Source organism: Labrus bergylta, chromosome 10, assembly GCF_963930695.1.
Source record: "Labrus bergylta chromosome 10, fLabBer1.1, whole genome shotgun sequence".
In the NCBI taxonomy this organism is placed as follows: domain Eukaryota; kingdom Metazoa; phylum Chordata; class Actinopteri; order Labriformes; family Labridae; genus Labrus; species Labrus bergylta.
This window is the reverse complement of record NC_089204.1, coordinates 8,742,969-8,756,055: the sequence shown is the minus strand read 5'-3', so window position 1 is coordinate 8,756,055 and position 13,087 is coordinate 8,742,969. Positions and strand designations below refer to the sequence as shown.

General features: G+C 39.2%; 1 protein-coding gene across 3 annotated transcripts in view; it reads left to right on the top strand.

Moving 5' to 3' along the window:
• The first annotated feature begins 2,978 nt into the window (after positions 1 to 2,978).
• piezo1 (piezo type mechanosensitive ion channel component 1 (Er blood group)) overlaps positions 2,979 to 13,087 on the top strand; it is a 62,931-nt gene continuing 52,822 nt past the window's right edge. For all 3 annotated transcript variants that reach the window (XM_065959506.1, XM_065959507.1, XM_020638248.3), the window contains exon 1: positions 2,979 to 3,458. In XM_065959506.1, coding sequence (XP_065815578.1) covers positions 3,395 to 3,458 — 64 coding nt within the window. In that variant the 5' untranslated portion in view covers positions 2,979 to 3,394. The remainder of the gene's footprint in view (positions 3,459 to 13,087) is intronic.

The following is a 13,087-nucleotide window of genomic DNA, read 5'->3' as shown; positions in this document are numbered from 1 at the left end:
ATTATTATTATTATTATTATTTTTAATTATTATTATTAATAAAAGTGTGATAGGACTGATGTAGACCTTGAGTTGGCCTATAGCCTATAGTCTGTATTGTTCCATAATTTAATTATTTCCTTCTGTGATAACACTAGGCAGAAACCAAATGTTTTACCATATAGAACACGATTAATCAGTTTTGACGATTATCAGCTGTCCTCACATAAATGATCAATGACAGAAAGCTGAGCTAATGCAGCTCCCGTCATTAACAAGCTGTGAACTGTCTTTTATTGTCTTTAATTATATTCAAGCCATCTGTAGATCACATGTCTGTCACGGGCTAAATAAATGAATATGTCTCAATTCTTAAACATGAATTTGCCTGAAAGAAATTATTGAAAGGAAGAAAAGATACTTTAATCAAGGTTAAATGGTTCACCTTTACATTAAGCCTAAATGTTTGATGTATGCCTAGTGGGATTAACCTTACTGGATCATCAAACAAAGCGATAGCCCCATTGTAAGGGATGTTTTTTACTTTTCACTAATCTAGTAATTATTTCTTAATATATGCACAAACCTCTTGAAGAGTGTGATAAACTCACAGAAGGGTCTGAGTTATATACCATTGTGCTTCAGTTTCCTCTTTGTTTGCTGCCTTATAGCCTACATTTCAACAAGGTGAAGGTAACATGAATATTGTGTTCCAATACTAAGGCTACACTGTAAGCATATGTAGCCTACAATATAGCCTATAGTCTCTTATCATCAGTCTGAAAGATGCAAGGGGTTTTAAAGGAAAAAAAGTTCTTCTTCTTCTCCAAACATTTGTACTAAAGAATGATGCCGTTTTCCCCCCACAGTTTTTATTTAGGTAATTTGATTAATGAAATTTGGGCAGAGGTTTCCAGCTTGGCAGACAGGACTTCTTAAACATGTAACATATAACAGCCTTCAGAACCACAAGTAGCACTAAAGCAACTCCACTGACAAATGTTATTTTGTCAACAGTCACTACAAAAATATGTTTTACTTTACTTGTCGTTGTAAAAAAACAACAACTTCAAATTCGACAAACATGGCGTTCCCCTTTCATTTACTCCATTTTCCTTTAATAAGGAGTAATTTAGTTGTTTTCTCAAAATCTCAACTTCTGGCAATTTATTGGGAAATCAAAGCTGGATTTCCCACAAAACGTATTCATTTAACTCATTGTCTCAAAAAAAAAAAACAGAGCTTTTTTTCTCATGATATCGGGATCTTTTTTTGGCAAAAGACATAAAATAAAAAAACCTGGTTACTGTGATAGTCCAGACCACGACATGCCATCCTGCCATTGATCACTTCTGATGTAAGTTAAGCCTATTCTATTTTTGTTTTGTGCTATTGCAACTCTGGGGATAAAATAAGCCAAGATCTATAGTGGAAATAAACAGAAATTGCTTGTTACTGTTAAAGGAGTAAATAAAATGTATTGATGCATGTCTGCTTAGGGCCTCCATGAACAACAGGCTTCAAAAAACACAATGCCTAAAACGTCTCCTGATGTTCAAAACTCTGAAATATATTATGTGAAAATTAAAGAAAAAAAGAATCAAAAGTACACAAATGACTGCCTCTAAGTAATATAGATAATTATAAGATCTTTAAATTGTTTTTACTTTTCTTTATTTGATATAGTTTAATGAAATTATGAGCTATATTTCTGTCCATAATGAGTGCTGAGTGGAGGGAAAATATCACAATACTTCAAACCACAAAGAAAAGAGGGGAAAGAAAGTGAGACATTCGTATGTTCACAGAGAGAGCTGGAGTCTCTGACTGAGTGTAGGAGATGAGCTGAAATCTCACTCAAACACAACCAGTGCATGTTGCTACTAGAAGGTAGTTCTTCAACCTGGTAAGTGACCTACAATCCAATCCTCCAATGTAACATGTGATTATTTTCTTGCTAGCTATCCACTTTTAGGTTTACGGTAACGTTTGATCTTTTTAATTAACTGTGATCTCATCCTCGACATACTGCCCTCAACTTATTGCTTGGTACATTGGTTACTCCTTTACAGGACCTCACCTGTAAGAACATGCACACAGCGGTTCCAGATATAGGTATAAATCAAAACAATGTATAAAGAGTCGAGGATTACAATACACTCAGAGGGAGTCTGTTACTTGTATAGCAAAACTTCACATAGCAAATACTTAAATGCTGATATGCAAGAGTGGAAAATCTCACACATAAAACCTTTAGTGGCTCCCAAGAAAAAAGTCAGGGCTTATAGAGGAAAGGCTTATGCATGTGTTACATAGGCTATTATGTTTATTTTTCTTTCATATTATTCAATACATTTCATGTCTTGTAAATTAAAATACTGTCATTTCATTTGGCCTGTAAAATTCATTTAAAAAAAATAAAACAATTAGGCCTAATTAGAAATCTGACTTTTTCTATAGTGTTCTATATTGCCTCATTTGGGGTCACAAGCCTCAGAGAAAGCACATGACACACACACACACACACACACACACACACACACACACACACACACACACACACACACACACACACACACACACACACACACACACACTCTTCTTGCCAGTGTGGGTGTGTTGCCTTCACTGGCTTCATGATTGAAAGTGTTCATTTGTCGCGTGGGGGCGCCACTGACATACAATGTATTTTTGAGTCGCCAGCATTACAGCGCTGAGGAATTTAAAGAAGACATTGCGCCGGCATTGATTGGCGTGCTTCTGACAGAAACGACAATCTATTTACAAGAAAAAGCCAAACAAATCTCATTGCCAATATCAAAGTGTCATTGTCATTTTATCAAAACACATGTTGTCTGATCGTACACGCTTCACTGTGAAACTTTCGAGCAGTGCAGAGTCACAAGCTGCTCACTGTTTGACTGTCGAGTCAGAAGTCAGAGTAACATAACTGCAGCAGGGAGGAGACCAGCAGACCCGGAGAATAGCTCCTCTATGAACGCCCTTCGGTCTGACTTGCCTGTGAATCACATTTTCCACCTACAACACAGTTGTTACTTCTGACTGGGCCCCTCCGAAGAAGAAAAAGGAACACATGCAGGAATCCCTTTCTTCTCTCAGATCCACAGCTGAGCGCTGAAACGAAAAGTAGCCCAGGCTGTATCGAAGCAGGCGACTCCTCGGAAACTTTTATTCACACTTGAGGATTTCAGCTGAAGTTGTTTTGTTTGTTTTTGGTGGGAGATCATGAACGGATGTCGGGAGAATGGAATTGTTTCTCTGTCACGTTTAATGAATCAACCCTGATGGAGTGGTTAAAGTTGGAGGTGGTGTTCTTGACCTGGTCTGTGGTTCTTATTGATCCATCCATGTTAGTGATCGGGCAGTGAGTGTAGGCCTATCGATCAGCGCTGACATGGATCTTCAGGTGATTGTTTGGCTCTTCTACTGTCTTCTCCTGCCCACCTCGCTGTTGACAGGTAGGCAAACTCACTTTCACCTTTTCTAATTCAGGTGGGCTAACGATAAACATGTGGCAAAACTTAGTTTCACAGTTCCTCGCTTTCAACTGCGCTGAGCCGAGCGCTGAAACTCGTAACCTACTGGGTGGTAACTGCTGAGGCGGCTGGAGGGAAAACTATAAAAACGAGGTTTTTTTTTCCAGCCTTTCTTTGAGTTTTGTTTATGCACTGACATGAATCAAGGCATAGTGCGTGAAAAATGACACGTCAGACTACATGTCCCATAACCTCTACAGCACAAGTTATCGTTTTCAAACTCAAATCTCAGCCCTGTTCTGAACAGTGTCGCTGCCCACGGCTGTGGGACGTAAATACGGGCACTAGACCATCTGATGATTGAACAGATATGTTTTTCTCAAGGTGCAAAGAATACTCTTTTTGTACTCAGATGACTAACAAATGACCTGTAGTTCTGACTGTGTTCTTCAGAATAATTCTGTCTTATTTGAAGGTAACCTCAGCCTCGTTGCGTGAATTGCCTCAGCTTGAGCATCTTGTAGACAGCAATAGAGGATAATAGGATGAAGTCTTTTCCATGCACTTCGAGTCAACTCTGCTCAATTATTACCATTAATGATATCATTCACAATGCAGATTTAAACGTGCAATCACTCTAAAATGTCCTTCCCATTCATTGGTATAAGGAAAGACGGAGAACAGTTATTGACCTTGTGTTATGTCTTTGATAGGATACTAAGGTGGTGTATCAGGACACTTGTGTGTGGTGTGTGTGTGTGTGTGTGTGTGTGTGTGTGTATGTGTGTGTGTGTGTGTGTGTCTGTCTGTCTGTGTGTGTGTGTGTGTGTGTGTGTGTGTGTGTGTGTGTGTCTGTCTGTGTGTGGTGTGTGTGTGTGTGGTGTGTGTGTGGTGTGTGTGTGTGTGTGTGGTGTGTGTGTGTGTGTCTGTGTGGAGGATTTCTTTGTTACAGGGCCACAGGACAGACTCTGCCACAGCTTTATAGAACAGTTTCCTGTCCACAACAATTTTGTGCATGCAGCCATGTGGCAAAATAGCAGCTTTTGGATATTTCCAGCATTTACAAGTGTATAACGACTCTTTTATGGCATGGCACATGTTAACTAACAACTTAACGGCTCAAGCCTGTGTGCATGGCACATGGGATCCCTATGAGGTTCACCAATGTGGTTTCACTCCACATCCTGTCCTTCCTGCTTGTTGCATACATATGACTGTATGTATTTACAGTCTATGGTTGAATATGGTGATTTTGTTTGCCTGTGATACGTTGGAGTAGATGTCCATTCCCCTTCCATGTGGAAGCGTGCGAGTGAGTACATTATATAAACACAAACAACAAAATGGTTACTATTCTAAACAGGAAATGTTGCATCTTAATAAAGGCTCTTGTGGATGAAAGAACTGAGACACACAACTGCAGCCAGACAGTGTTGAGCAACCTCCTAACTTACAATTGATTTGAACTTTATTAGTCATCCACAGAATGGCAGCTGTTTCATAAGCGTGTGAAAGCTGTGTTAATCTATGAACAACTTTCAGGAATCCTGAAATTACAGTTCTCTAACACAAGAAGGGGTTCCTGTCATAAACCCCATCTCAAAAACACACACACACACACACACACACACACACACACACACACACACACACACACGCACACACACAAAATGTTCCATTCCACACTTGGACTGCACCTTCATTGAATGTGGCTCACAGCTCACTGCTCACTGAAGTTTTGATGAGTACCACTGAACTTTTTTCCCCTCCTTGCTGTGTGAGGTGCTGATTAAAACACAGAGACAGAAAGGAGTTCACTGTTAGGGGAGGGGGAATTTGCTGCTTTGTAATCAGTGGTTGGATAAATGAGGTGACATTGGTGTTAAAATGAAGAGATGAAATCAACATGGCTGGGTTTTGCCACACAACAGTCTTAGGGTTGGCAGAGAGTGCAAGATTAAGTCGTTTTGCACACTAAAAGTGCAAAAGGTACACTGTTAAAGAATGCACTTTTTACTAAACCAAAATTTGTGTGTAGAAGTGTTTCTGAAGGAGAGGGAAAAGAGAGCAATGGAGAGACAGAGAGAGGGTGTGTTTGTGTCTCCTGACAGGATGTCACTAAAGCAGTGTTCAATACGTCACATGAGTTTCTTCTGAGTGAAAGGAAGTGAAACATGCCAGTGAAGCTGGCCAAGAAGTTGTCTCACACACACACACACACACACACACACACACACACACACACACACACACACACACACACACACACACACACACACACACACCAAGTGATCAGCTGGTATATAAATCACATAAAGTAAAGCCCCTTCCCGTAAAGTGAATTGTTTTATTTCTGACTTCAGTGTCAGTGTGACTTTAAGGGCAGAAGTTAGAGACAATGAATGTCTTAGTGCCACTAAAACAACACATTTGGCACTACATCAAAATATGAAGAAAATGGTTGCTTCACAATATAACAAGGCAGGGAGGAAGTTTACCACCAGTACAGCTGAGCCATTCTCTACACATTTTAGGGACAAAAGAGGGACTGGAAAAGCCTGTATGTCTCCCTTCTCTGTTGTGTTTTGGGATTACTCTCACAAGATGGAAAGTTTTAGTTCAGTTACTATTTTATTATTGACCCCTTCTGTTGCTCGCTTTAAGAGAGTCACATAGACTCGTGGCGCTCTACTGGCGCAATACTTGTTTTTAGTTGGCTATTTCTGCATAGCAACAGTCACCATTGACAGTAGGATAAAACATGTTAAAACAGTATTCTATAGAGAAATCTATAAAACTGGAGATAGCACATGAAGTAAACACGTAGTAGAACATGGTATGGGATATGGTGGTGTTTAAAGACTACTGAATGGAAAAGAAAATGTCAGACTCCCACAAGACAAATCAGATAAATTCAATCAGATGAAGTGCTGCTTCATGGGGATGTGTTCAGTATAATGTGAGTTATGAAAGCTAGTTCAGCTCAATTAATAAATTATGAATTTTCAAAAGTAATTAGACGTGTAATAAGTGGGATAATGTATAGTCAGGGGGATAGTTATCGTGGGGGAACCCCTTCAGGGTGAGCAATACCCCTCAGCTTTGGAACGGGGTCCTCCTCACTCTGTCGGGTTTCCATGGTTACTATTAGCCAGGTTCATGACTTTAAAAGTATGTGCTATGGCCTCCACAGTCACCAGATTTAAACTAAACAGAACTATGGGACATAGTTTTGAAAGAGTGCCGTTTCACCTCCAGCAGAGTTCCTCTCACTTTATGAATTTATATGAAAGGAGCAGCTGGACCGAGGACATTATCCCTGACTAAGAATCTGTGCGTTGGGTTTTCTTTCATTGGTGTCCTCAAGGCCCAGCTCATTTAACTTAAATGTTCTATATTTAGACCAATCTGCTGGTTGGTTTATGTTTTGTGCTCTCATGTGACCCTGCTAAACTACCATGGCAGAGTGGAACTGAACTCATTTCTACTGACAGTGATAGCTGATATGTTTGGATAACTTGATGGATGAACATAGCTGGTGTGAAGCAGCCCGCTTGGTATTTAGTACTCCACTAAATAGTCTGATATTTGATTAAAAAAAAGTGAACCTCGATTTGAGAGACCTAATGGAGTAGAAATAAAAGTGAAATCGATGTCATAAGGCAGATGGTTGTGGTTTTAGGATCCTTTTAAATGTAAAGTTGCAACATGGTGGACGTCGACATGCTGTTCACCCCCAGGATTCTTTAAGACTGTAACTTTTATTTAAACAGCATTTTGATGACTAGGCCTTTATCTTTGACACATAACAGTCAAACCTGTATGGATTAACAAGCTACATGCCACCACAGTGATGATGGCCTGTCTGACATGATGTGCCAAGAGTGGTCTTGGTGCTGATGTTGGCAACATCAATAAAACGGATCAAGTATCATCCAGAGACCACAAGTTAAAATTATTTCCAGTCTCTTAGTCACGGCTGGTGTTAAATAGGACACAAATCTTCACAAGGCCTGTAGAACAACCTAGTAAAACATGTACACTGCAGCCTCCAATGTGTATGACTGTGTCTGTGTTTTAACAGAGCAACTGAGCTGATACAAAGAAAAATGATCATAAACGATCATATGATCAAATTTTACATCATTGTAAAAAGTGCTGGCGTCCCTTAAATCAAATTTAAATAAATAACTCTCTTCCCATTTTGAAAATGTTTGCGTTATGTTTATATGGTATATTATGGTATAAAAGTGCTGCTAAGCCAATGAGTCATAGCCATTCCACACAAGAGCAGTTTAACAAGACTTCATGGCTCAGTGAGAAATACTCAGAGTGTGTGTGATGTGAGCTGTGGGGTGTGTGGGAGTGGGACAGAGGAGGAAGGATGAGTGCACATGGGTTCGAAGCTAATCCTCTCTTCAGACAGAAGGAATGGCTGAGATCTGATCATTAGTGGCAAAGTTTGAGCTTTCACCCCGACACTATCTGAAGAACGAGTTGCTGCTCTACTGACTGTATTTCCTAAATAATGTCCCGACAACCTCTTCTTGACTTTGCTAAGCTAAGTCAGATTTTCCAACAGGCTGGCTTCTTTTTCCTCCTCAGTTTTAATTGGGAAGACATGCTGCTGCATGTTTGGGCCAATATGCTCGGAGTGTGGCACGTTCTGAGAGTTCAATGCCAGGACAGAGTCTACTCCAAAACTCTGACTGGCCCATCTGCAACGGAGCATTAACTCATGGAATATATGACCGCCAAATTGACTTTCTGGAAAAGTATAGATGTAATGTAAACATATATATCAGGACAAAGGTTGTTAAATTACTGCGGTGACTGGTAGGGGTCAAAGGCTTGGTTAAAGAAATAAACGTTTTTTTCATTGTCATTGAGTAACACTTAATAGAGACATTATAGTTGTGGACATTAACATCATGGTAAAAGATGTCATCTATTTTTCTAACTCCACACGTCTTCTGGCTGATGACTCCAACAGAAGATATAATGAGTGGATAGTTGTCCTTTCTCTGACTTGTAAAAAGCATGTGTGCCAGCATGTACTTGACAGGAACACCTGAAACATACTTGTCAGCAAAGTAATGAGCTGTGCTGCTGTGCTTTTGTACTGAAGCAGTTTTTGCATATTTTATCTTTCTGTAGTTGGGCTCTACTTTGACACTGGCATGGACTGGTAGTGTTTACAAAGTATGCAGATTAGCCTGAACAGATTATGCTGATGAGTAACAAAGAAGTGTGTGCTTTTTTTTGTCCAGCTTTTAACTGTTCTCTTGACATCACAACAAAACTTCATTTGTTAAATTCACATCAAAACCAAACGTGGCAAGCAGACATCACAAAAAAAGTCATCAACCATGCAAACACATCATAAAACAATAACACAGTGATGTGATCACTCTCAAACACTGCAATAAAGTCAGTGCATGCAACACAATATCTGGTTCAAGTCCTGGAATAAAACACATTTACTACAGCAGCTCCTTTCTGGTCACCATCTCTGCATGCACATTCAAACCTTTAGAGATGACCCAGAATGCAAGAGTGAGACTGGTCTTCAAACATCTTAAAGCGACAAAAACAGCTCTTTTCTATCTAAACTACCTGATTGAAGTCTACACTCCCTCCCACCCACTACGCTCTGCCAATAAAAATCTTCTGTTTCTCCCATCACAACAGGACCTTAAATCACTAGCAGACGTTCGAGTTGAGCATCTCTGAGACTCACTTTAATATTTAGATTAACGATAATAGATATAATGCTGATATTAATAGTTGTAGCTCTTAGATTCACTTTAACATTAAGAATAATGATAATAGATGTAAGGCTGATATTATAGTTGTAGCAGTTGGAGTGAGGAGAGGGGCCTGATAGCTGAAGGCTCTACCTCCCATAGTACATTTAGAGACTGTATGTACCACTAGCAGGCCTGATAACTGAAGGCTCTACCTCCCATAGTACATTTAGAGACTGTATGTACCACGAGCAGGCCTGCATTCTGGGAGTGTAATGTCCTCGAAGGGAAATACTGCTCTATTTGCTCTTTAAGATAAGATGGTGCCAGGCCATGAAGAGCTTTGTAAATGAGAAGAAGGATTTTAAATTCTATTCTAGCTTTTATAGGGAGCCAGTCCAGACAAGACAATACAGCAGGATTGTGGTCCATTTTCCTAGTTCTAGTCCGTACACGAGCTGCAGCATGTAATTGAGTCTGAATCTTGTGTGGAAACAGTGGAATATCATAGTTTTGTTTGACTAGGTTTGTCTTACCGTGCTTGGTTATAGAAAGGCGCAGTGAGTAAGAGTAAGTAAGAAAAACTGTAAACTGGTGTCGGCCATGACGAATTTAGTATAAAATTCCAGTATTTCCAAATGTGCACATGGATAGTGGTATTCAGTATACAAGGATTTGTGTGTAGATGTTTCACTAAAACATCTTAACCACATAGCTTGTAATACAAGGTGAATTAGTGTTTGTCTGCTTTGGTGGTGTTACGTTTGGATGTTAAGTTATTAGCTAATTTCTAGAATTCATTAAAAGTAAATAATTTCAATATCCCTGCATGAACTTGTAACTTTGGCTTTTTGGTGCTGGAAGACCATTTAGAAACTTTTGTGACTCTTTTTTGTGTGCCTTTGTCAGACCAAATTTCAATTGAAACCCTGAAATGTCAAGAACTTATGGGCAAGTTTCCAAAAATATCCAAATATTAGGCCCCTAAATGATGGTTGGAAATCTAGACAGTTTGCCTTCATCTTTTGGAAAATGCTCCTGCAGGTTATGTCAGATTTCCGTCTTAATACTGTTATTGTCATGCATGTTTGATATGTATGTTTTTACTATCATGGAAACTGTACAAATGAACACAGGGGTCATGATGTAACCATGCGGCCAGAGACGTGTTAGGATGCACACACAGGAGACCAATGATTTTAACATCAACTACCATTAAATTACCTTGAGCACAACTTTTGCAACATGCTTAGTAATTGCACTGCGTGGGTGTGTATGTGTATGTGTATGTGTAACAGAGGTAGGATGAGTGTAAAATATAAACGTCTGTTTGGTCATTTTCTTTCCACAATAACAGGAAAGTTGGTGCATGAACTAAACTATGTGCGAAAACACACACACACACACACACACACACACACACACACACACACACACACACACACACATACGCACACACACAAAATGTTCCATTCCACACTTGGACTGCACCTTCATTGAATGTAGCTCACGGCTCACTGCTTCAGTTTCAAAGAGTTTCACTGAACTTTTTCTCCTGGCTTTGCGACGTGCTGATTAAAAACACAGAGACGGAATACACCTCATTGTAAGGGGAAAGGAAAACTGCTGCTGTGTGCAGTGGTTGCACACATCAGGATCTCTGACATTATTGAATTGAATTAAATTTATTTATTTAATAGGGACAATGCAATTTAACATACTTTCAATACAAAGCATGAAACTGATGTGCTGCATAAAGAGTATATAGCTATTGCTAATTTCCAACTCGTGTCCCCAGTTGGGCCTTTGTGTAAACAAACAGATTAAAATGTACAACATTCAGTCACATAAAACCCCATAACACGATATGAGGATACATTAAAATACATGTACAACAATACAAATGTTATAAACCAGTTTAGAATAAAGTTTGAAGATACTATTTAAAAGTGGGTACAGCTCTGGCTTGCTTTGAGCCAGCATTTCACCTGTTTTGTAAAAGATTTTAAGTCAGAGATTAATTTTGTTTCAGGTGGTAATGTGTTCCAGAGTTTGCAGCCTTTGATGGAGAAGGCTGATTGACCAAAAGTAGAGCTACGATGTTGTACGCTACGGTCTCCATTCACAGTGCTTCTCGTTACCCTGTTTCCGTCCTGTTTTCGAACATATCTGGAGAGAGGTTCAGGGGCCAGATTGTTGGTACATTTAAAAACAAGTTTGAGGAAACATAAGTGCATAAAGCGCTCAAAACTGAGTAGATTGTGTTTTTTCAGTATGTGACAGTGATGCCACCGGACAGGTTTTTTGTCCATTATTTTCAGGGCCTGGTTGTACAGTGATGAGAGGTTTCTGATTGTAGAGGGTGAAGCTTGTGACCAAACTGTCATACAGTATGAGAAATGAGAGAAAATCATTGAATGCATGAACACCTGTGCTGCTTGAGTTGGTATGTAGTGTTTTATTAATTTAAAGCAGTTCAGGTTGTTCTTGATTGTTTTTGTGATTTTATTTACGTGTTTATCAAACTTGAATTGTGGATCTAAAATGATTCTTAAGACCTTAAACTCACTAACTTCCTCTATTTCTCTGTTGTGTATCTTAACGTTAAAACTTCCAGGTGAGCACTTTTTCCTAATGGAGAAACACAATGAAACTGTTTTACTCTGATTCAAAACAAGATGGTTGAATTCCTGATGGATATTGCAAAGGTACTCAGTTAAGATCTCAGCTGCCTTGCTTGGTGACTTAGCCGGAGCATATATAACTGCATCATCCGCATAAAGCTGGAAGCCGGCTACTGGACAGGATTTGGGCAAATCATTTATAAACATAACAGTGGCTCTAACAGCCAACAGAGATGGCAAAGAGTCAGAGTTTAAGGCTTTTTGCACATTCAAATGTATATAAGAGATATCATTTATATTGTAAGAGAATTCAGTGTTTTCAAATTCCATTGTAAATTCAGAATGTGGAGCTGCACTCTTTCCTTTTTTAATGTTTGACCTTTTTTTGGGATAGGCAATAGATGGTAAATGTTAAATGGACTTGAGCTTATATAGCGCTTTTCTAGTCTTCCGACTACTCAAAGCGCTTTACACTGCATGTCACACCCACCCATTCACACCCTTTCACACACTGATGGTAGTGGTTGCTATGTAGTATCATCATAGACTGTAAATATTACTGGACGAACCCTGACCCGTCTATGACATAGGCAGAAAATGAGTCCAATCGACGGCCGCATCCATATTGGATTTGCAGTTTCAACCTAACTTCGGATCAACCTAACGACAGCAGTAAGGCGGGACTTAACTCCGCCCATTCAGCTCGACGTTAGCGGTCCACTTCACAGCATAGCTAACAGCTACGGCTGCTGTCATCCCCTATGGCTTTCCTGCTCGTCCTGAGAAAACTCTACAAACAGTAAGTTAACATTTAACTTTTCTACAACACAGTTAAAACTAATTATATTCAACTCAAATATTCAATTAAAGTCTTAAAACTACACTTTGTTAAATATACAACTATGGTTATTAGTTATTTGTCAGAGCAGTTAGACTTTGTCAGTGTTAGCAGAGAAATACATTAACACAGTTTTATCCATAAACTGTAAATAAATATGAGACATCCAGAAGAAATCAATATTACAAAGCATACAGTTCATGTTACTGTTCTGACAAAAAGAGGAATGGCTTGGACTTATATTTACTGATGTCAACAGCGAGGTGGGTGAACATGACAATTGAAAAATAATTATTTAGTATTTATTATAAGATATTTGTTTTCTATTGAACCCCGTGAAGTCATGGCGTCTGTGGACAGTGTCAGCTTCACACCAAAAACTGTAAGTATTAGAAACAATAG